This window comes from Aegilops tauschii, chromosome 1 (assembly GCF_002575655.3).
Source record: "Aegilops tauschii subsp. strangulata cultivar AL8/78 chromosome 1, Aet v6.0, whole genome shotgun sequence".
Taxonomy (NCBI): Eukaryota; Viridiplantae; Streptophyta; class Magnoliopsida; order Poales; family Poaceae; genus Aegilops; species Aegilops tauschii.
This window is the reverse complement of record NC_053035.3, coordinates 377,439,254-377,463,219: the sequence shown is the minus strand read 5'-3', so window position 1 is coordinate 377,463,219 and position 23,966 is coordinate 377,439,254. Positions and strand designations below refer to the sequence as shown.

The 23,966-nt window shown below is 44.9% G+C and overlaps 2 protein-coding genes across 2 annotated transcripts; one reads left to right on the top strand and one right to left on the bottom strand.

Moving 5' to 3' along the window:
• Positions 1-740: 740 nt before the first annotated feature.
• Positions 741-2,406, bottom strand: LOC109778233 (protein VASCULATURE COMPLEXITY AND CONNECTIVITY-like). The gene is made up of 3 exons (XM_020336783.3): positions 2,235-2,406; positions 1,920-2,146; positions 741-1,835 (listed from the first exon to the last, which is right to left on the bottom strand). The coding sequence occupies exons 1-3, from the start codon at positions 2,328-2,330 to the stop codon at positions 1,514-1,516; spliced, it is 645 nt and encodes a 214-aa protein (XP_020192372.1). The 5' UTR covers positions 2,331-2,406; the 3' UTR covers positions 741-1,513.
• Positions 2,407-12,125: 9,719 nt separating this feature from the next.
• LOC141033288 (uncharacterized) lies at positions 12,126-13,441 on the top strand. Its single transcript, XM_073506268.1, has 2 exons — positions 12,126-12,490; positions 13,015-13,441. Exons 1-2 carry the CDS (start codon positions 12,126-12,128, stop codon positions 13,439-13,441), a joined length of 792 nt encoding a protein of 263 aa, XP_073362369.1.
• The last annotated feature ends 10,525 nt before the right edge of the window (positions 13,442-23,966 follow it).

Genomic DNA, 23,966 nt, shown 5'->3' with positions numbered 1-23,966 from the left:
CCCTACCATCCCTCTAAGTCGCGCCCAAACAACTCCGGTGAACGCCCCATTGGTTACGATTCAGATTAGCTCCTGCCGGCTACCACCAGCTCCCAATCATACACGACTTGGCCTCGCCATGACCGGCGCTATTCACGCCATCCTCGTCTTCGGCCTAAGAGCATCTACAAGCGAGTCTCTCATACCCGTCTCAAAACACCCGCGTAGGCCGTCCGGTCAGTGACCGGTCACAAAAAATCGACCCAACCGGACCTCTCAAACTACGAACGAACGCCCGGGCTGACCGGCACACCTCATATCCAGCCCAAATATAGGGCGGATATGGGGCGGCCCGGGCACGCCCGGGCGCGTCCTCCTGACAGGCCCGGCCCACCACGGACCCCACAAAAAACCCCAATCCGGGCGGCAAGCTCAAACCCTAGCTCACTCTCTCCCTCTCTCGCTCCCTCTGTCCACTCCTCTTCCTCTCCGGTTCCGATCCCATCCACCACCATGAGCAGCTCCGGCAGCGACTCTGGCTTGGAGCTCGATTACGAGGAGGAGATGGCCCTCCGCATTGCGCTGGAGCGGTCCAAGGTGGATACCGATGGCAGCTCCGGATCTGGAGCGTCGCCGCACCTCCCGCACCGGCGTAGCGTGGACACCGGAGCTGGACCCTCCCGGCCCGTGGAGAAGGCTCGGGTGGCAAGGCTGAAGCGGGAACAGGACAGGGCGGTCCGTCAGATGAAGGGCTCATCGTCCTCTCCAACTCCGACTCCGACAGCGGCGACAGTTGTACCTCGTCGTCCGACGACCAAGACCCTCCACCGGCCGCAGGCACCTACAGCTGCGCTGGTGACTGGAAGGGCAAAGGCCCGGCGAGGAAGTGGTGATTCCGGCCCCCCTCCTCCTCAATATTTATATCGTTTTTAGTTGTAGAAGTTTATGAACTTGTCCATGGACGAACTATGATCTTTTGGATGTGGTGAAGTATGTTTCTGTCCGATTGCAGCCGATCTTGTGTTCCTTTGCAGCTCAATTTTGTTGTCCGTCGCCTGATCACGTAGGATAGATCAACGTGTGCATGGGTAGTATGGATATAAGGTGCCGGATATGAGATACGCGGATGCAGAATGACAAATATGAGGAGTGCCCGGTCCGTGCCCGCGGACGCGCCCGGGCGCGTCCATGGGCGTTTGAGGGGCCGGATTTGCTAAGTCCAACTGTAGATGCTCTAATGTGAACGGCCTCAAGAAAAATTTAAGGCACATAATGTTTAGCAAAACCAATAAAAAAATCGACTGTACAAAAGAAAAATCAAATGACTGAAGAATAGCGAACACGAGTAAATTAATATGATAGTGTTGGTACCGCACAGTGCACAATCTGAAAGCTCAAACACGCCAAACTTGCACAACAAAAACTCTCTGGAACAGAAATGACACGAATCAATCGGAAGACATAGCAGTTACGACGGAAGCAACACTAAAGCAAGAGTACATCGGGACGGAGACGGTAGAAGCAAGAGTACGCCCTACACAGCTTCTGAGTGTTGTGGAGCGGCAGCAGGCTGGCCGATCGCGATGCCGTCGTGCTTGGTCTCGCCCGCTGCCGACGGTCCCGCCACGGTCCCCAGGGTAGCGGTAGTACCAGCACCCGCCGCCGCCGCCGCCACGTAAAGCACGATGTAAGATATGATCCCGAGCACGGTGGCGACGATGCTCAGAATGGCCCCCATCCTGAAGACGCCGTCCTTGAGGTAGGTACATCCCCGGCCCTGTGTAGTTCTGCGCGTCATGGGGGCATTCCCGAACGCACCTTGCAAGAAGAACCACTCCGCGATCAACGCCGCTATCCTGCACACGCATACACAACATATATCGCCCGTTGATTTGATCGTCGTCACCTATCATGCATGGACTATGAGCACGGAAGCTCACCATGAGACGAGGCAGAGGAGGGCGCCAACGCCAATGATCTTCTTGGACCTGGAGCTCTTGGACCCGGAGAAGCCGGCGCCCCGAGGCTTGCAGCAGCCGCAGCAGCCGCCGACGGCGGAGGCGGTGATCTGGGCCACCAGCAGCAGGAGGGCCGCCACTAGCCCCAGTGCGTATGCCGGGTTGTCAGGGTAGACGCACTCGTTCCTGGATATCTTGATGTCATTCGGCTGCGCGCCACAAGCGTCGCCGGTCCGTTTTAGTTTTCTTCAGATGGATCCTACGACTACTAGATTACCAGACTGCTAGTGTACTTACCGTGAGCTTGGTGCCCTCGGCGATGAACCCCAGCACAGCGCTTGCTACCCCAAAAACCGCTACCACGACGGACAAGACGATCACGCCCGTCTTCATTTCTCTGGCTGATGTTTCAGTTGATGTCTCGCTCTCGTTGGCTGCTTCCTCTTTTTGTCCGATCGAGATGATTAAGATCGAGAAGCCGCCGTGAGATGGATTGATATGGAAGCCGTGTTCTGATGCTTATATAGTATGGAGCACGCTGTGCACGTCGGCATGCTACTAGTTTTCCACGACGAGGTGCAATCACGCGTACTCTTTGTCCACAAGCAAACGAACAAACATTGTTTCGCACTGGCTGGCGAGGACCGCGAGGTTAAGGCTGACCATCATGCATAGTCGTATCCGAAAAAGATCATCTAACGACAAGCCTGGACTGCCTGATGATGACTCAGCTGCTGGCTTAAGCAAAGGAGACCCTTTTTTGCAATTTAGCTGCATGTAAGTTGCATGAAATTTTATTTTGGGTCAGTCAATTTTGTGTGCCGTTGATCTTGCTTTGTGATTCGTGCTGTTATTTTTTTCTGGTTTGTTCTCTAAGGTGTTTGGTTGTGTTAAATAGATGAAGCCCATTACCAGGTGCGACCCAGCCATTCCCCTTTCTTCATTTGTTTTTGCTGTTTTCACTTTTATTTTCATTTTTCTCTAGTAGTTGGTTTTTATTCTATTTCTTTTGTGTCTATCTTTGGGATATTGGGTGAGTATAACTGTATGCACACAAATATTGCACAATATGTGCCAAAATTGCACTATTATATGATTAATCTTTGCATATTAATAAAAGTACAATTTCAGTGAAAAGTTGTGTGCGAGTTTTTTTCTTTCTTCTCAAAGGGTAATAGCAATGCCACTAATTCATTCATTCTTATAAATTTTATTATTTAAACTTTGTTTTAGTTTTATTTTCATTTCTTCTTTAAGGTAATACAAATGCCACTCAATCATTCCTTTTGTAGGAAACTTATTTTTTGCGAAAATCACATTATTATATATTTTTTCTTGCATATTTTATGTGTATATCCTTTGCAATTTTTTTTGCTTTAGATTTTTTTTCATTTTCTCAAGGGGTAATACCGATGCCACTAATTCATTCTTTCTTAGAAAACTTCTTATTTTTTTCTACTTATTAGTATATATATTTTTTCCATTTTCTTAAAGGGTAATACCGATGCTACTAATTCATTCTTTCTTAGAAAATTTTATTTTTGTTTCTTTAACTTTTTCAGTATATTAGTGTAGGGGGATGAGAAGGCCAGAGAAAGTAAAAGTTTTTATGTTATATCATTTACACACAGTTGCAGAATATTATTTTCATCTAAATTTATTGTTAAATCACTCCCATGATTCATTTTTTCTTACAAAGAAATTTGCAATTCTTTGTTTTTCCTCTGTTCAAATTGTCATTAGCTCCACTCCCATGTACAAGTGAAATAGTATGCAGAATTTAAATAAAATTCATACGTACCATGGGATTCAAGTACACATAAAAATCACGGAGCTCTTGTTGATCTACACCTGAAAGAAGTACCAGCCCTATGCATGAATATCAATGTCCACTGCACACACAGTGTGCTACAGCTTGGCATTGAAGTAAAAAAAGAAGAAGTGAGCAGTTAGTATGAACGATCGAGTAGGAAGCATGCAGACATGCAAGCAAATCTATTGAATGCAATTTGTAGTGAATCGACTGACTCTAAATGGAAAACCAATCAACTTACGTGTATTTGATCCCTTTTTTTTGCTAATGTTAAGCAAAGAAGACGTAACCGTATGGATACTTCCTGGCATGAAGCCCCGGTAGATTGCATAATCAAAAGGTCCATAGACATGGTTGCAATTTTATTACCTCTGTTGTTCTTTGTACTGTCATGATTAAAGATGAATAGATTGAAAATTTCTCGCAAAAAAAACAAAAAAAGGCATGCTCTATATGACAACTTGTGGATTGTGGTGCGTGTAGCTAGGCGGTGGTCGCTGATTGCAAAACTATTTTTTTTCTTCTAAAAGGGGATACCCGGCTCCGCTCATCATAATGCACACAACCATTTTATTAAATTACTATTTAAAGTATTACAAGTTTTACAGTAGTTGGCATTTTTTGGAGCCGTTCGTTTGTCTCGATCTAACGGCGCATACATACGTAGTACTCGAAAGTACGCGGATGAAAGTACTCGAAAGTACTATTAGTCTAGGGGCATTTTAGTCCTAGGAAATATATGACAAGGTGGGGCCCTCTCGTCCAATGCAAAACCGCCGCCCCTCTCCTCCAATGCAAAACCGCCGCCCCTCTCGTCCAATGCAAAGCCGCCGCCGTGCTCCTTCCCCTCTTCCATCACCATTGCAACCGCGGCCATCTCCTAGCCTTCTCCTCCTTCTCGCGGCCGCAACTTTGCTCTTCCCATCTTCCACATCCACCCCCTCTTCCATCCACGCAAGATCCTCGATGGAGCAGCAGATCGAGCACATCGGCGGCGGCGAGAACGCCGACTTCGTGGAGATCGCCGGCGGCGACCAGGTCAAGATGGCCAGGTTGACGGAGATCCGTTCTTGGTTTCACAACATATTGCAGATGAACTGGACGGCAATGGCCACTTTGAAGCAAATGACGAGGAGGGAGAGGGCAAAGCTTTCCCCCCCCCCCACCCGCACAACCGATGCACAAGGTCGAGATCCTCCTCTGGGCGATGGAGCAGGCCGATTCGTCTAGCCCGTGGACCAGGCATAGGTGGTGGGCGTTCAGATCCAGGGTAGAGCATCCACTGGATCAGGAACCCACGGTGCACGAGGTGCCGTTGCAGATTGTGGAGCCTCCAACCGAGTCGGAGATGACTCCGAAGCGCAAGAGGAGGAGGACAGTGGTCGCGACATCGCTTCCCCGCCGTTCTCCACGCTTCCCTCGCCGCTCTCCTCGTCTGAACGCCGGCCGTAGCTATGTTTAGGGTAAGATTGATGAATTTCATTCATCATTACTTGCCACTTGCTTAATTTGATTCTCTGCAATATGTTCTTGCTACCTGTGTACTTGAATCCGTAGCCTCTGGATGGTAGCTTAGTTTGATCGACGAGGCTGTAATGAGTCTAGGCATATAGCATTGCTATGTTTACTTGCTACGTTTTGATGTGCTGGAGTTGTATCCATGATAGGAAATTTTGTCTGTCACCTCAAGAGTTGTGTTCAAATTACGTGATGCAATCTGTGTAAATTGAACTTGCAATATTTTGGCTGCAAGCAGTGCCTCCAGAAAAGTTTAGTACACAGTTTAGAGTGATAGACTCTGGGTTGACACTGAAATATTTCAATACTGCAAGTTTAGTAGATAGTTGTAGGCATTGAAATATTTCAGTACTGACAGGTTCACACTGAAATATTTGAGTAGTGCAATTGCAGTACACACAGGTACACACTGAAAAATTTCAGTAGTGCAATGCAATTTGAGTACACACGGGTAGACACTGAATATTTCAGTACTGCAGTTTCAGTACACGCACGCAACCCCAGAAATATTTCGGTGTAGTAGTTTCAGTACACGCGCGTAGCCACTGAAATATTTTGGTGCTGCTGTTTCAGTACAAGCACGTAGCCTCTGAATTATTTCGGTGGTGCACTTTCAGTACATGCACGTACCCACTGAAATATTTCAGTGGTTCACTTTCAGTACACGCACGTACGAAATGAAATATTTCAGTGGTGCTGTTTCAGTACACGCATGTAGCAACTGAAATATTTCAGTGGTGCTGTTTCAGTACACACACACGTAGCCACTGAAATATTTCAGTAATGCACTTTCAGTACAGCGATGTAGACACTGAAATATTTCAGTAGTGCCATGTCGGTGATCTTGCATCCAAATATTTAGGGCTTCCTAATGATTCAGCAAAAAAATAGACATAAGCAGTGAAATAATTTTTGTAGGGATGTTGGATTACTCATGTTTTAGAGTGGTTGGGTTTTTTTAGAACCGTTCGTTGATGTCGATCTAACGGCAGACAAATACGAATTACTGGGTAGTACTCCGATGCCATATCAATGTTGCTGATATGAATATGCATGTTTTCACCAAGTGTTTGCAGCATGCCTGATCAGTGAAGCAACACTGATGCGGCATGTCTGATCATTGCAGCAGCTAAATTCAAGCAAATCATACATCTAAGGAACCATAATGGCAAATTTAAGGGACAGAAATATAGATAGCAATATATATTACTACCATAGATAGCAGCATCCACACAACACACTTGCTGATGCAGACACCTCGAAGTTCAGACCACTAGCATATTAGATATGTTTAGACCACACATGACAGTACTACAGTTAGATAAAGTTCATACTACATTACCACTCAAAGTTTCCACCATCAGAATACCACATAAAGTTCACCAAAAGAACTGAGGCTTCCTCCATCATACGACAACCAGGGTCTAGGGCAACTACATGTTAGGGTTTTTCAGGACCTTGTGGAGGGCAGAATGCTGAGCACTGATCTTGTAGTCATGACTGCTGATGGATGTAGCCCGACAATGCTCCATCAGATGCTCCTGCAACCCAGACCTGGGCTTGGGCTTGCTGCAGTAGGGGCACCTGTACTTGTCCTTCCTCCAGTTGTAGTACATGGCAGATCCTTGGGCCCTGATCTTCTGCACCTCCTTCTCTTCAAAGGACTCGACGTTCCCCTCATCCACATCATCTCCAGATTCATACTGCACACATTAATGACTGACATTAATACATTATGCATTCAAAAAACTATAAACACGTAATACTAACTCAATGCACAAATAACATTTCAACTAGGCCTTACCTCATACGGCTCATCTTCATCAGAGTCATATGGGTAGAACCCAGTCTTTTCCCACTTCCTCTTGTTGCCCACAAGATCCTCCTCCTCCTGCTATATTGTCAAACAAGCACATCAATTACAATGAATTGAATTGCAGTTAACAGAATGTCATTACAAACAAAATTGTGAATGTGAACCACATTGGTATGTTGCAAGTGACCAAATGCTTTCCTTATAAATAAAGAATCTAAGCAATCAATCAAAAGACAAATGATTTCCTTCATAAATGCTAATGAAAATGCAAGCTGGATTCTTGACATTCCCTGAATTTACCCAACACTTTTCTTTTGAGGGAATTCCCCCCACACTACTTAATGGAAACATATAGTATATTTTGTTGCTAGGATCCTGCCTTGGAATGTTTACTTCACACTTTACATATAGTATATACTAATTACAGAAGCCAACTACAAATTTCAATATGCACAGATTACTGTTTTTGGGATAATGCAGCAAAGCTCCTACACATATTAACATAATGAAGTAGTTAATTAGGTACAACTTCAACTATAAATGCATACATCTCCAACAAACATCTAAAATTTCATTACTTACCAAAACAACAACAAATTATACTATAGATGAATCTTGTATCATCTAAATCAATTCATTGGCACATCAAAATTAATGCATTCCAAATCAAATATGTTTCCATCCAGTATCATTGAACCACAGATCAAATCAAATAATCATAAATGTCAGCAGCATTGAACTACAGATCTAATAATCATATGACATCTATCTGACCTTAAATTCCCCCTTAAATAAGGTATTCAACCTCATACTAATTAAAATCTAACAAGCAAAAATTCAACTACTAATCTAATAAGCATATGAAAAAACCCCAAGATGCTTTTATCTCTGAAGCAACGGCATTGCAGAGGATGTTCAATGCTGTCAATATGTCTGAAGCAACAACAAAATTCCACAACTAACCCAAACTAAATAAGCATAGACTGCCCCTTCCCCTCGACCACGCTTCCCCTCTCCTTCAGAAGCCCCAATCCAGCACAAAAAAATCCAGCCCTTGAGAAGCTCTTTTGGATTAACATGACAACACCCAGTACATCAGCACATCCTTCACTATATTTACAACCAAGCTAATGCACCATCTAATCACCTCAGGTAGACAATTTCCAAATCACAAGGCCATGCACAAATCTAACCAAACAAAGTTCTGGCCACAAACACTACAATCTAAAAACTACCAACTAAAAGTGATAAGCAGATACCTTCTGCTCCGCCTCCTCCTCGCCGGAGCCGGTCTCCACCTTCTCCACCTTCTCCACCTCGTGCGCCTCGCCACAGCCCGCCCCCACCTTCTGCGCCTCGACAGAGCCCGCCTCCACCTTCTGCGCCTCGCCGGAGATCGCCAGAGCGGGCGCATCTGGCTGGACCGCGCTGCTGCGGCCCGGCCCCGCCTTCTCCAGATCTCTAGCGGAGGGAGCACCGCGCTGGACGCCGGCACGCCCCCTCACAAAGGTGCCCGCAGCGACCTGCCGCGCCTGCTCCACCAGATCTGCGCCCCAATCGGGGCGCTCGCCTCCTGCGTCCGCCATGGCGATGGAGAGAGGATGCGGTGAGGGAGACGAGGAGGTTGGAGAGGAGAGGGTTTTGGGGAGTGGGGAGTGGAGAGAGGGAGACGATGCGGCGGGGGGAAATGGTGGGCGATGCGGCCGGAGGTGGTTGCCGTCCACATTTATATGATGGGACAGTTTTGGCAACTACCCGTGACACGTGCTGCCCCACGCGCGGGCGGCTTCACGCGTGCACGAAAGGCCGCCGTATACAAACAAATACGTATACGGCCGGGCATACGATCCTATATGACGACCAACACGCCCGAAACCAAGGAAGCGTGCACCCGCCGTCCCTCGTGCGCCCTTAAGGCCAGCCCATGTGAGGGACGGGAAGCCCCTTTCGTTTTTCCTTTTTATTTTTTCTGTTTTCTATTTTTCCTTTTGAAAGTAATTCAGGATTTCTACAAAGTTGCAAATTGCGAAAAAATGTTCGCATTCCAAAGTTCTTCATGGCTTAATAAAATGTTCAGGACATGATAAATCTCACAGATTCAAAAAATGTTCGTGATTTCAGAAAGTGTTCATATGTTAAAAAAATGTTCATGAATTTTTAGTAAATGTTCAAAATATTTTGAAAAATGTATGAATTTTTCAAAAATGTTCATGAATTCGTAAAAGATATTAGGAAATTTTAAAAATGTTCACAATTTCAAAAATATATTTCTGAAATTGGAAATTTTTCCTGATTTCAAGAACAGTTCATCGTTTAAAAAATTGTTCCTGAATTCAAAATATGTTTATGTTTTTCTTAAGAAAGCGTGAATTTTAAAAAAATTCACAATTTCTTAATAATACGAATATTTTTTGAAGTTGATGAAAAAATATAATTCAAAAGTGTTCACCCATTTTTTTAAAAAAAGTTCAAATCTAAAAAAATCAAAAATTAAAAAAATGTTCTCGAATTTCAGAAAATGTATGTAAAATTCTTCGGAAGCTTCAGCAAACATATATAACAGTTACCATGTAACACAGTGGAATAATCATAGCTAGTAGAGCATTAGTTACCCGTTAATAATAGTTGCAATCCATCACAAGCAATAGTACCTAGATATGAGTAGATATAGGTACGGTAATACACGACAAGTACTCGCAAACAAGAGCTAACATAACAAGTTCATTTCACATTGATACATGGCCCACCCCAGTTCTAAATGAGGTGGATGGTGATCATCATCCTCAAGTCATGGCGACGGGTGTTCGCAACACTGAGTAGGATGGCCTGTCCTACCCGAATATTCTTGGCACGAAGGAACTTCTTCCACCCTGCCCTGCTCAAGACAGTGCGACCGTCCGTGTCCACTGCATAGGCACAGCTGGTGATGGAGCCCGTTCTGGTAAGGCGTAGTCCAGCAGCCATGCCTTCTTCGTCCGGGTCGATGCCACAGCTATCAAGTAACCTCTTAGGTAATTTCTGAAAACAGTTGACATGATATATGATCATGTCACGTGCAATTATCAACAAAGCATACACTTCAAGACAAATATATCATTGGATTCAACACTGAGCATATATATCATCACATCACTACACTATACGCCAAGCATCAAATTACTACAGTAATTAGGCATATCATTAGATTACTGCGTACACTAAGCATATCATCGCATATTACTACACTACATGCATGTCATAAAATTCTTCACTAAATGAATTCTAAACTAGGCCTCTCATCACAGTACTACAACATGCATATCATATGAACTACTACACTAACTAAGCATGCATATCATGTAATTACCACACTAAGTAACATACCATGATATGCCGTTTAACATTCGTCCTTGTGAGGCGGGTCACGAATGGCTTCCCTAGGTAGTCTTCACGTAGCGGAAGCATGTCCCAGAGGTTGCCGATTTCCTCGTCGCCCAGTCTGAGTCCTTGGGCATACAGGTATTCAACAAGTGGGTTCTCATCATCATCTGAATCGTCATCATCTGAATCAGCACCATCTTCCTCCTCATGAACTTCATCCTCACTATCCGGAATCAAATTTAGATAGATAACAGAAATCCTGGGCCTATCTCTTCTGAAGGAGAAGCTGATCAATTCACCCCCACTAAGACGCATGCGGGCGATGAAACGATCCCAATCATCTCCTCCTATCTGGGTTATCTTTCGCCCCTTGTCGACCTGCATAGTGTATGGGCCCCCAAGAGCGTCGAAGGTCACGGTGTCTCCGATGAGCTCATTGAATGCCAATCTCACATTGCATGGTACGATCTGTGTAAGATAAAAACAAATAACAGACACAATACATTAGTGGAAATAGCAAAAAAAAGAATGTACTGTCAGAAGGTTCATATAAATTGTTACCGCTGCAACAACAAAAGAAGGCTGGAAGTAGATGCCGAACAGCGTGGCAGTAGAAAGCCTGGTCCGGCACCGTGAGTTGCAGCGTCCACATGGTGCTTCCTCCATTCTACACAGAACATGTTGAACTCTAAGTTGAATTGTACATAGTACAATACAAAGATCATACATATAATAAATCATAGTGATAACCTATACTGGCAATGGCCAATCAATCTATTTACTATCATCTACGTAATAAAGCAATGCCAATGACAATGGCAATGCCCGTCTCATCTAAACCTGGGAATAGTTCGGCATCCAAACTAAAACCAGTCCAATCCACGGCACACATCAAAACCAAACCAATCCAGATATTTTCATTTAGAATCTAGACCAAACCGAACTATACATGCTCGTCATCCAACCCAGTCCAAACCGTTTTCAACTTTTGGATTGAATCCAAAGGTTCAAACCATAGAAACCAAATCAAGATCCAATCCAAAAACTAAGTTTCAGTCCAAACCAATCGGCTCAGATCCGCCTCCGTAGGGAGACGCGGTTGGGGAAGGGAAGAAGAGGGGAGATCTCACGTACTTGCCGGAGTTGGCGACGGCCGCGCACCGGCAGCGAAGAGAGGGGTCGTTGGGAGATGGCGGCGGCGGCGCTGGTCGAGAAGGGGAGAAAGAAAGATGTGGAGTGGTCGAGACGGGGAGAAAGAAAAATGTGGTACATGTGGTGGCGCGGTTGTGTGGATGACAAGGGGACCCACTTGTGAGACCGATAGCAATTGATGGCAAACCGCAGGAGGTGCACGACCGCAGGAGGTGCACGACCGCGTGCACTTGTGAGACCGATAGTACTCTGTTTTTTGCTCTCTTTTTTTCATGTCAGAAGTGTTTTAAGCATTTTATCGTTGCAGGCCCGTGGGTGGTTATAGAATGGAACACGAACAGCACGAGCCCCACGACCCCCACGATCACGATAACGACGAGCGCCTCCCTCACGCGACGAACCGCCTCCCCCAGAACTCAAAAAGGCACCTTCTCCTCCATTCCTCCCTCATTATGCGAACCACGTCCATCTACTCCACAAACTGCAACCACCGTCTCTGTCTCAAAACCGCCGTCGCTGGAGAAGGGCAATGGCGGAGGAGCCGTCTACCAAGCGTCACTGTGGCGAGACGTCCGACCAGAGCATCAAGGAAGAGCAGAGCATCAAGGAAGACGACGTTCAGGTCCCCGGTGAGAAGCGCGACTACACCACCAAACTTGACAAGGTGGAACTCCACGGCAAAGAGACGCTGGAGGTCGTCTGCACCAGCAATCCAGACACTGCTGACGAAATGCTCACCAGGCTCTTCATGAAAGCCGTCGGCAGGTATCCTAGATTCGTCGGCGTTGATGTGGAGTATACCAGGGATGACGAACCTCCGCAGTACGCAGCAGTTCTGCAGTTATGCGTGGATGAACTCTGCCTGGTCTACCACATCGCTGCGGCCACAAAATGGTGAGCCATCCTACTCATATACCCTAGTTTCTCAACTACATCTACTAGTGTAGATTGTGAAGTGCACGCACTAGTGTGGTTTCTCAAGTACATGCACTGGCATAGATTTTTACCCTGATGCACTGGATTAGTATCTTAAAATCTTGCACCAGATTAATCACCAAACTTGATATACTAGTGTAGTTTCTGATCTTGATGCATTAGTGTTGTGTCTACCGCTGTGGATGCATTAGTGTTATTTTCTGAAGTTGATGCACTGGACTAGATGTATTAGTGTTGTGTCTACTAGTGTAGTTTCTAATATACTAGTGTAGTTTCTGATATTGATGCATTAGTGTCGTGTCTACCGGTGTGGATGCACTGGACTAGATGTATTAAAAGTTGTTTCTGAAGTTGATGTAGTGAAGTAGTTTGCTGTAGTGTTATTTTCAACTGTATGATCCAAAAAGAGAAATAACATCATGTACTTCATGCATTCATCTTCAAAATTACTACTAATCTTCAATATGTCTCTCCCCTTGAAGGCCCAAGCGCCTCAAGAGCTTCCTCCAGGAGAAGAAGTTGTTCACCTTTGCCGGTTTCAGCATTCATAATGACAAAGAGATGCTGAAGATGTCTGGTTTGGAGATCAATCCCGAAAAGTACATCAACATTCAGAAAAACTATAGAGTTCCATATGCCGGCAGAAAGAAGCAGTACGACTCCTTGGCTGATGTTGCAGCCAGCGTCATCCACCCATTTTACCAAAACATGAAGAAGAAGATCAACAGGACCGAAGACCATAAACTGTGGGGGATCATCCCGCTGCCAGACTACCTCATCGAGTACGCAGCGAAGGATGCGTACGCCACCTACAAGGCTTGGAAGATAATAGACAACATCAAATCAGGTGTGGAAATTTCAGAAGCACAGGAGGCTGACCCCTACTACCACTGCCACTACGCGGCATGAAGAGAGATCAAAGTCTGCCTTCAAGTTGCTAGCGCAGTGTCCTTTTATGATATCTATGTTTCTTTGTTGTTCGATGTGTCTGAACTTATGTCCTATGGTGTGTCTGAACTTATGCTGTGCGGTGGTTGATCTGCCGTTTATCTTAAGAGTTTGCTGCTACTCTGGTTTAGTGTTCCAAGTTGTTAATACTATTTTGGTGATGCATGATAAGCCTTGTACAATGCTTGATGCGTACGGTGGTGCTTAGAAAAATAAACAGGGTTTTTCTGAAGCACTGGTGCCTATTTCTACAGGAGAGACGCCTAGTTATGCGTCTACCCTGTACAAATAAGCACCTGTGCTTAAGAAAAGCCTGGTTTATGACTATGGTAGTTATAGCTTGGCATGATTATGTTTAGTGTATAACTCAGCATGATTATAGCTTCACAAAATTAAACCATGCAAATGATTGCTGATTCCACCTATTGCCAAATCAAGCTTTGTACTGATGATGCATTAGATATTGCTATAAGTAGAGGATGCTCATGATTGCCAAAAGTACCTATTTCCACTTTCTGATAAGAACTAAACGTGTATGAAATGATGCTAAAAGTAGAGCATGAGCATGAGCATTTATCAATTGATGATCAATTGATGCAACCTATTTGTGTTTGAATAAGCTCAATAAAGCTGGTGCTGGTTTATGCTCTCTGCTTGACCGTGATGGAAACGAAGACACTTGGCTGGCTATGGTCTTGCTGTCAAATTTAAGTTTCAGTTCTTTAAGACTCTTTGTTTTTGCTGCTTCCTCGGGATTGACTAGCTTTCTCGGGCGTCCACGTGCTCTCTTCCTTTTTGGGGAGTTGGGTGCACCACTATTGGGGGAGTTGGGTGCACCGGTATCCTTCTGGGAGTTGGATGTGTCGGGTTCGTTGGAACCATCAGGATTGTTTACTAATTGCACGTCGTCTTCTGAACCATCAGGTAGAACTGCTTGCTGGGCATCGTACACCTCCTTCTGTATAAGAGAGAGTGCTGCGTTAGTTCTAATCATGAGACTTATCGGTCATTTCATCCCCGTTCCATGACAACATGTACTGCAGTGTCCAAACCGCACAGGAAGTCCTGCGATGTTTAGTTAAAGATCAGTAATCTTATTCGTGTAGGCAAATAATAATTTATGAGGCCATGCCTACCCATCGGTCTGTTGTGGTATGTTCTCATAGCGTTTTTTGGTCCATTCGGCAAAATTGATGTTCTTAGCTGGTGATATCAACCCATTCTTGACAGCTTCGTCGATGCAGAACTGAATCGAGTCCACCTAGGGTATGACGAGTTATACATAGGGTTACGGTACTTTGGGAGCTCATGTGCCATGCGGATCAAAAGAGGCAGCAAGAGAACACTTACAAGAGAATCTTCCTTGGTCTTGTCGCAATGATAATTCATGGAGTTCAGAGTCTGAATTTCTTTTTTGTCAAAATTAAACATCATTAGCATCCAATGGTTTTGGTGTACATTCAGTGGGACATGCACCTGCAGTAAAATTTGGGTTGGGTTGAGAACTGAAATTTGTCGTGTACAGTGTGTACATAAACTATGAAACTGAGGAAAACATGTACCTTTCGGCGCCCTACAAATTTTTCTGCTACACGAGCTAACCATGAGGCTGCACGTCCAACAGGAACCACCCCCTTCATTTGTAACAGCTTTTCGGTTTCTTCAGGGGATATGATTGAGGTAGTATCATTCTCAATTTGGCTAATGCGAGCATATGCCATAATAACCTGCCAAATTTTCAATCATACAATAATAAGAAAGTTGTTGCAGTAATGATGTAGACTAGAGTATAATGGGCTTACATCACCATAAATGTATTTCTCGTCCAAATTTCGCTTCAGTTTTTCTGCTGTGAGGGTAATGTCTCCGATTCTAGCTATTTCAACAGGGTCGTATGTTCCGCGGATGTAAACGGCTGTCTCTATGTCCTCATCCGTGAACTTGTAATCATTACCAAAGACAGGCTTCATCGGAGTTAATTCTGGATTCTCATTGTTTTCCGTCACATGTCTTGCACTTGGTGTAGTCGAAGTCCCTGCCGTGAATTGGATAGCCCTAGGAGTTCCTGTCAGTGATGAATTGCACACATTGACTTGATCCTACAAAGAACAAAGGTAGTTCATCATTAGTTTGTTACTTTTAGATATTAACGTGTTGGGCCATAAAGATCACCTGCACGCCTCCTTTCTGTGACACTGATTGTCGGTTGCTTCTAAATTCGTATTTTAATTCCTGTAACAATGCAAACAATAATGAACATGAAGGAACATATTCATACAAAATACAAAATGCACAGTATGACATACATGTAGTTCCCTCCTTAAGTCTTTAATTTCGTCCTCGGCCTTCGACAACCTAGGATTAGTGCCAGATTTAGTCTTCATGTCGATCAAGTCTTCAGCTAGCGTCTGGTATTTGACATCAAATCTGTGCTCAATTTCCATTAACTTCCTGCCTACCTTCTTTTCATGATCAGCTAAGCGTGCATTCATGGCTTCAACTACCATGTCAATCTGTGTAAACCAAATAAAACCCCGTTGATAACAATAGCTAAATGAATGAGGTTCCATGACACCTATTTGTGATATTGCAAAAACAAATAGTCTTTGGAGTACATACTTGCTGGCTACTAAATTGTTGTCCTTGTGATGGTGCTCGATACGAATCATGTTGATGCACATGTTCATCATTTTTTCTTGGAAAATTATTAGAATTCTCAGACGGTCGTTGAGGAGCACAAATTTCCATGACAGCCTTTTTTTATAAAATATAATGAACCATTAGTACCAAATAAAAAATCGGATATAGAAAGTTCAATTGTAGATAGGTACCAGCCCGTTATGAAGACCTCCTTTGTCGTAAGCATCGCTTCTTAAAGTAGCCGTCGTTTCGTCCCATCGTGCGATCAATGGTGGGGGTCTAGAAGCATACATCAATCGGCCACTACGCACGTGCTCCCAGTACCAATACTACACAATAAATTAGTTCATCACCATACAGATATGCAACAGAACAATAATTAAAGGACATTAAGTAGTGATCTAGCACTAACCTGGAGCAGAATTAGATTTCCTTGTAGATTTACGTGATCTCGAGTTCTAAACTTGTGAACGGACTTGAAGAAGTGATTAAGTGTGAAACATCCCCAGTTAAATTTCCGAAGGTTTTGAAGATCTGTAACAAGGTTGAGATATTTCGAGTCCACATACTGTTGTGCTGTTGGTGCTAGTACAGTACCAATTGCGTACAGAATGAACCGTCTCAGGAAATCGCCGTCTGGGGCTTTGGAAGCTCGGATCGCTGTTTCAAGGTCAGAAATCAAAATTTGCCCATTGTTTGCATAGGCGGTAAACAATTCTGTGTCGGTTTGCATTTCCAGATGTGGCTCTATATCCTCCCCTTCTATCGGAATGCCAAATATACACTGCACGTCCTCTTTTGTTATAGGAATTGGCGTTTTTCCGATGGTAATGGATTGGGTGTCCATATCTATGCTCTTGGCTAGTCTAACCAACATTATGCGCCGTAGAGTCACTTCATGCATCTGGGTTAGACCGCCAAGACTGGTTTATGATATGATGTACTTTTTGTGGTGTGGTGACAACAGTTTCATGGTTTTTGCGAACCTTGTCTGTGAGCATACTAACTTCATATGACCATGCTTTTCGCCGAGTTCCTGGTACATGCCATTAAATTATACTGAGTACACATGAATTATGTGTACGAAACGATTGTACACAAACAGTCAATTACTTACCGCATCGGTAATTTCGGAGATGGGCTTTTCTCCATTATGAAGGTTCGTATCTGAAACTGACATTGCTGGCTCCTATGCAATGATAAAATCCGGCTCAATTAATCTGAACAAAATTGGAAAATGTATAACAAAATTAGCAGCGAATTAATTTTAACAAAATTAACTGGGTCATTTAACATATGATCCACTTATGGGTTTAAGCAGAGAACCTATTTGGGTGCAAAACCTATGAGGGTTCAACTACTAAAGGAGCGGCCGACAACGATTATAAAGAGTTACGATCAGGTAATACCTTCTCTCGGAGACGGTGCCGCCGAGTAGATGGCGGCGGTTAGTGCGTCGCAAACTATAAGTGCCGGTATAGCGCGGTCGACGGCGCAAAGGAAAAACGGCGCGTTCACGCGAGGAGGAGGCGGCGAGAAGAACACTGACGTCAGACCCCTCAGATCACGTTAGCGGTGGGCGGCGAGTGGTGGCCGCCGACTCCTGTATTCCGTGGGCGACCGGCGTCTCCGATCTGATCTTGCAGCGGTCGTGGGAGGTGCGGACGGCCCGGGTGGTTAGAATGCGGAGCTGTAATCGCGGGATTTAGGGAGGGGTGGGCCGCGTGAGTTATGTGAGATTTGGATAAATGATATAAAAAAAGAAAATCTTGTCAACTCGTTTAGGGGTTTAGGGGTTTAGGGTTATTAGGGTTTAGGGGTTTAGGGTTTAGGGTTTAGTGGGGGGGGGGGTTAGGGTTATCAGGGTTCAGGGTTTAGGGTTTAGTGGGGGGGGGTAGGGTTATCAGGGTTTAGGGTTTAGTGTTGACATGCAAGCCCGGAAATGCGTGTGTCAGAGATCGTACTTGCGTGTACATGTACTAATGATCCCAAACTTTCTTAATGGCATCCCATGACCACATAGAGAATGCATGCATAATGGTTTCCATGTGGGGCGAAATTTTGAATGTTGTTACGGTTTAGTGGGGGGGGTTAGGGTTATCAGGGTTTAGATTTTAAGGGTTTTAGGGTCGACGGAACTATGTTTGTCTTACAGTGGACGTAGCACACACACCGGACATTGGTGGAGCGTTCGTCTACAATGGATTCCCTCCGGTAGCATCGATGCGGTCCGTTGACTGGCTCGGCCGACAAACTTCGTCCCACATAGAGCATGCATCCATCCACTGGACCGGATCGATGTTGGGTTGGTTTCATACAGGTGAGGAACCCAGCTAGTGCTTTCGGGGTGTTGACATGCTAGGCCGGAAATGCGCGTGTCAGAGATCGTACTTGCGTGTATAATCTCAAACTTTCTTCATGGCATCCCCTGACCCCATAGAGAATGCATGCATAATGGTTTCCATGTGGGGCAAAATTTTGAATGTTTTTACGGTTTAGTGGGGGGGGGGGGTTAGGGTTATCAGTGTTTACGATTTTAGGGTTGACGGAACTATGTTTGTCTTACAGTGGACCTATCACACACACCGGACATAGGTCGAGCGTTGGTCTACAATGGAATCCCTCCGGTAGCATCGATCTGGCCCGTCGACTGGGTCGACCGACATACTTCGTGCCACATAGAGCATGCATCCATCCACTGAACCGGATCGATGTTGGGTTGGTTTACATGTACATGTACAGGGACCGGAAATGCGCGTGTCAGAGATCGTACTTGCGTGTACATGTACTAATGATCCCAAACTTTCATCATGGCATCCCATGACCCCATAGAGAATTCATGCATAATGGTTTCCATGTGGGGCAAAATTTTGAATGTTTTTACGGTTTTGTGTGTGTGTGTGGTGGTGGGGGGGGGTGGTTAGGGTTCAGGGTACATGCCACATTGTTCACATTGTCCAATTAACACTTTGTATAGATTTTTTGGGTAAAAAATGAACGAAATGATGCAACTAATCTGAACGTAACGTTTGGCATGTATCAAACCAAGTAGCCACTATTCCTAAAAAAAACCAGTTAGCCACTAATTGCGCCAAACATATCACGTAATAAATGGGTTGACAATTATTTCTTGAAATTCGTGGAAGGAATTTATTGCTCTTCCTTTTTTAGAGAACAATAAGTTACAAATTTTATTTTGGAAACAAGAAATCAGTTTTCAATTTTATTTGTCCTTTCCAATAGATTTCAAATGAGCTTTTCCTTGGTCTGGTCATACAAGGCATTAAGCACACATGACATTGCTTATACAGAAGCTGACTGAAATAATTTGTTAACAACTACTAACGACTGATGATCAACAAGTAAACAAATCCCACAACAATTATTGAAAAATAAAATCCCGCGGCCATCAGATTTGCGTGCTTCTTCAGATCGATCAACTGCCTTAAATTCTTGTTGATCTTCTTCAATTCCACCTTGAGTTCCGCATCCGCCACCATCGGAGGAACATTGGCATAGCCCTTATTATCCACCGCCGATGGCAGATCTACCTCTAGGGTTGCCCCGTGCCTCAAATCAATGAAGCCATCTGTTTGAAGCCTCTCAACGTATTCATCCAGCCACTCAAAATGCTTGCATGTTTTCAGGTTCTGAAAAAGGGAAGGGAAACCCTAAATACCAATTCCGAGGAAATATAAATAAATCTGGGGTCAGAATTCATAGCAAAAAGACACAACAGAACATAGATTTAACCTTCCCCGCTTCTGGTTTGCTCTCGCATTTCACAAATTCCCGCCCATGGTTTCCATTCTTCTCTGATATGGTTGTCAAACGCTTCAGTGGCGCGATGCGTGGGCAGTCGGGGCATCTGGTCATCGGTAGTGAACCATACCGCGGCCATGATGACGGAGAGGCCGAACTGGACATGGACATCTCTCGTCTCTCACCGTCCGCCGGCGATGGCAGGCTTCGTCGCCGGAGAAGAATAACAATTTGGTGGGGCAAGGGAAAGGGAGGCAATGGTGGGCCGCGGGTTGGCACGGGCACGGCGATGGCTCGGGCTTGTGTGATATGTGGTTGGACCCGCGGTCAGTGCACATGTTTTGGAAGCCCCCAAAAGATCGTGCTCCTCCCGTCACGGATATATACCTTCCCATTCTACCGCATCAAAGCGCATTACTTCAAAATAACTAATTATCCCTACAATCACGGATATATACCTTCCCATTCTACCGCATATCAACCCTATCCTAACCACCCCCATCTACCTTGTTTCTCCTCACATAGCCATCGCCGGGATCGCGCCATCGCTTCTGAAGCGACCACGCCGACGCCGGATTAAAAAGGTCTCCTCCACGGCTCCTCCCATCTTCGATTGCAGTGCTGATTATTTTTTCCATTGATTCGACCAAGAAGTCATTTCCGAAGAGATTAGAAAATACAACCTTTGCCATAGTTGAGTAGTTCTGGTGTAATTGGAGTGCAGGATGTCATGCAAGAGCTTTTTGATTGATAGTTTGTAGTAGTTGTTCGTACGAACTGGTTATGAATATATTTTCTCGGTGGTATTGTTAGGAATTAGTTGGATGAGGTTGTGGATACAGTTTTCATACTATGGGTATATGTGTTGTTGTAGGGACCATGGTCTCAGAGGCGCATAACAACCATGCGGAGTACGACAAGTCTTTGCATGAAGCGCGCCGGGAGATCGACTTGAAGGTGCAAAAGGATCGCGCTGAGGTAGATAAGAAACTCAAAAAAGAACGTTCATACGTGGACAGGATGATAAAGGAGGAGCGTGAGGAGTTTTCCCGTAAGATGGCGAAGATGCGTCTTGAGATTGAAGAAAAGTATAAGCGGGACTGTGAGGACATGGAAAAAAAGTTTTTCCTTGGCTACAAGGAAATGCATCAAACGTTGCAGAAGGACCGGAAGCTTGTGGACAGTATTATACAGACAGAGCGAGTCAGGATGGATGCCAATGTGTTGCAGGCACGTTCGGATATGGACAGCAAGCTGCTACAGGAGCGGTCGGACATGGATTATAAGGCCATGCTGGAGAAGGTCTGTTTGGAAGGACATATGTTAGAAGCCCGTGCGATCTCACGGCCACCCCGACAACATGTCTTCAATTTTTCTCCCCCTGTAAGTATTTCGCACCGATTGTATATATTAAGGACCTTAGTATTCTATGATACAAACATCTTCAATTTGTGGCAACCTTATGTCGGCGATTGTATGTAGGCTAAGCATCATGAGACGGCACAGTCGCCATCCACTCGAGAAAGTGCGATAGAGTCACCCGTTCAATGCCACATCACTCCACCCCAACAACATATCTTCAATTCTCCCCTTGTAAGTACCTCCCAACGATGCCATACCCAAGATATGGTATGACCTTTTAAAATTTGTGTGTAAACCCACTGTCGACGTTTCATACGCAGGATAAGAAACGTGGGATGGCAGAGTCCCCAGTCACACCACATGAAGGATACATTCCACATAACAAGGTGACAAGGTTTGAGATGGCACAATCCCCAGTCACTCCACATGAAGGATACATTCCACAAAAGCAGGTAACAACACCGCAATTTTGCTATGCACATAAAAAATTATGTTTGCCCCTTTACTCATTTAATGTATTAACTCTGATGTGAGATACTAGGTGCTGGTCATGGAATTTATTGTTAGTAGGGATGATGAGATGTCACATGTCCCGAGAGCATACTTTGATGAACACCCGGCAGAAGTCAGAATTTTTGAACCCCTCAAAGTGACCTACGATCTCATTATGAGTGAAATGAGAGATACTTTTGGTTGCAAACTGGGAGCAGAACTGTACTACTTCTTACCCGGGTCTGCGTGGAAGCTGCCAGAAGGAATGTTCTTGATTGCAGGACCAGATGATGTAGAAAAAATGCTTTCTGATCTGAATGGCAGCAAGAAATGTCACCTGTACATTGTGTACAATAGAACTACGGGTCGTTATCCCGAGCATGACTTTGATCCAGAGGTTCAAATTTTACATGTTACATGCATCTAGTTTATGGCTACGTCATTTTTAAGTTCTTCCTAATACAATTCCTATGGTTTTCTACAGGAAGTGAGAATCCAAGAAATGGAGGGTCTTGCTAGAGAGTTGGCGGAGAAAGACCAAGAACAACTTCAGTTGTATGGTTACATTGATGTTAAAGAGAAAAATATTGAAGCACATGGGTCGTCGCCAAGCCCGACGCAATCTCCAACGTCGCAACGCAAGAGGTCACTGGATTTTGGCAGTGCAGAAGACCATATGGAGTAGGCTCAATTGTTTTTCAACCAGTTTAAGCTTCAAACCAGGATTATTTTGTTGCAAACAAACATTTTTTTTCTGTTTCACACTATGTTCGCAATTATGGTACAATTTATTCATGAGACAGTTCTTTGAACAACAATGCATGAGTTTTATGATCAATCATACAGTTGTTTCTGAGTTGTTTCTGAGATGGCATTGCATCTAAAGAAGTTTCCATCTATAAAACTTGTGAAAAATCATTGATGTTGTCTTTGTTGAAACTGTTTTTTCGTGCCTTTCATCTACACGTGTAATCATTATAGCCTACAAAACCATGCAACGTCGCAAAACAATTTCCACTTGGCATGCATGCTTGTCATGTTGGTACAAGGGTTTCAAAATTTTTTTGGGTCCATTTCAAGCATGCTGAAAAAATCCGTCTTCCCAGATGGAACATCCCCTGCTACCCGAACGGCTAAGTTGAATGACACCAATTTTTTCCATCAAGCGCGCAAGCACACCCCCGTGGGCCGCGTGAAATCTGAGCTAACCCCAAAACTTGCTGGTTTTGACGTCAAATAAGATAGAAATATCAAGGGAAGAAGATAGAAATAGCAAGCAAAACACAGATAACCAACAACATATCAAATAGACGGGTAGAAATCATAACATAGTTCGGATAGATAAAGTTCACGGTAGAACCAACAACATGATTTGCTCTTAATAGAAATATTTAAAAGATAAAAAACTTGCCCTAACACGCTAAGGCAAGACAAGCTGACGAGACCGGGCCTTCACCACCATCTTCACTACGCCTCCTCTCCAGTGCTCCTCTCCATCCTGTCCTCGCCGTGGTAGTAGGGGAGGGTGTGCATACCGTCGCGGGTGGGGAAGACGCAGTCGAAGTTTGTGAAGATGTTGTGGGTTGTGAATGCGATGAATTCGCATCCACACCAAAACACCTTGCCGAGGAGGTAGTACGCATCAAATCTGTTGGTGAAGGTGACGGTGAGCCCTATCGGCGGAGACCAGGAGTTTGGACGCACTTCATGCAGTCGGAACATCACCGGCGAGCCCGCCGGGAGGTGGGCGAAGCCCGCACGGAGGAACCACTGGGCAAAGCCCCTTGCACCCCTCCAGCGTGAGAACGCCCACACGCGAAGCGTGCTCTCCACGACGACGCCGGCCGGATACTGTCTCTCCGGCACGGTCGGTGGGAGCCGGTAGGTGGGGCCGTTGTACTGCATCCTCGCTGCTCGCTCAGAGAGTGCTCTGGGTTTGGGGAAGAAGAGAAGGGCGGCGCAAATGGATGTGTGCAGAAGGTGAGGGCTGGTGGTTTAAATAGGGAAAGGGGAAGGGAAGGGAACCGACCGCGCTTACGTTCAAACTAGCCGCGTCGAACGATCCATATGCCACTTTAATTGCCACGTTGAATAGATGCGGCTGGATCAAAAAAGTGTGAAACCAAGGTTTTTATTACCACGTTGAATCGAAAAGTGTGAAAACAAGGTTTTAATCGCCTCGCTCGCATGCATGCACGTCCGCCACCCGCGCATGCAAACCCACGTCGCC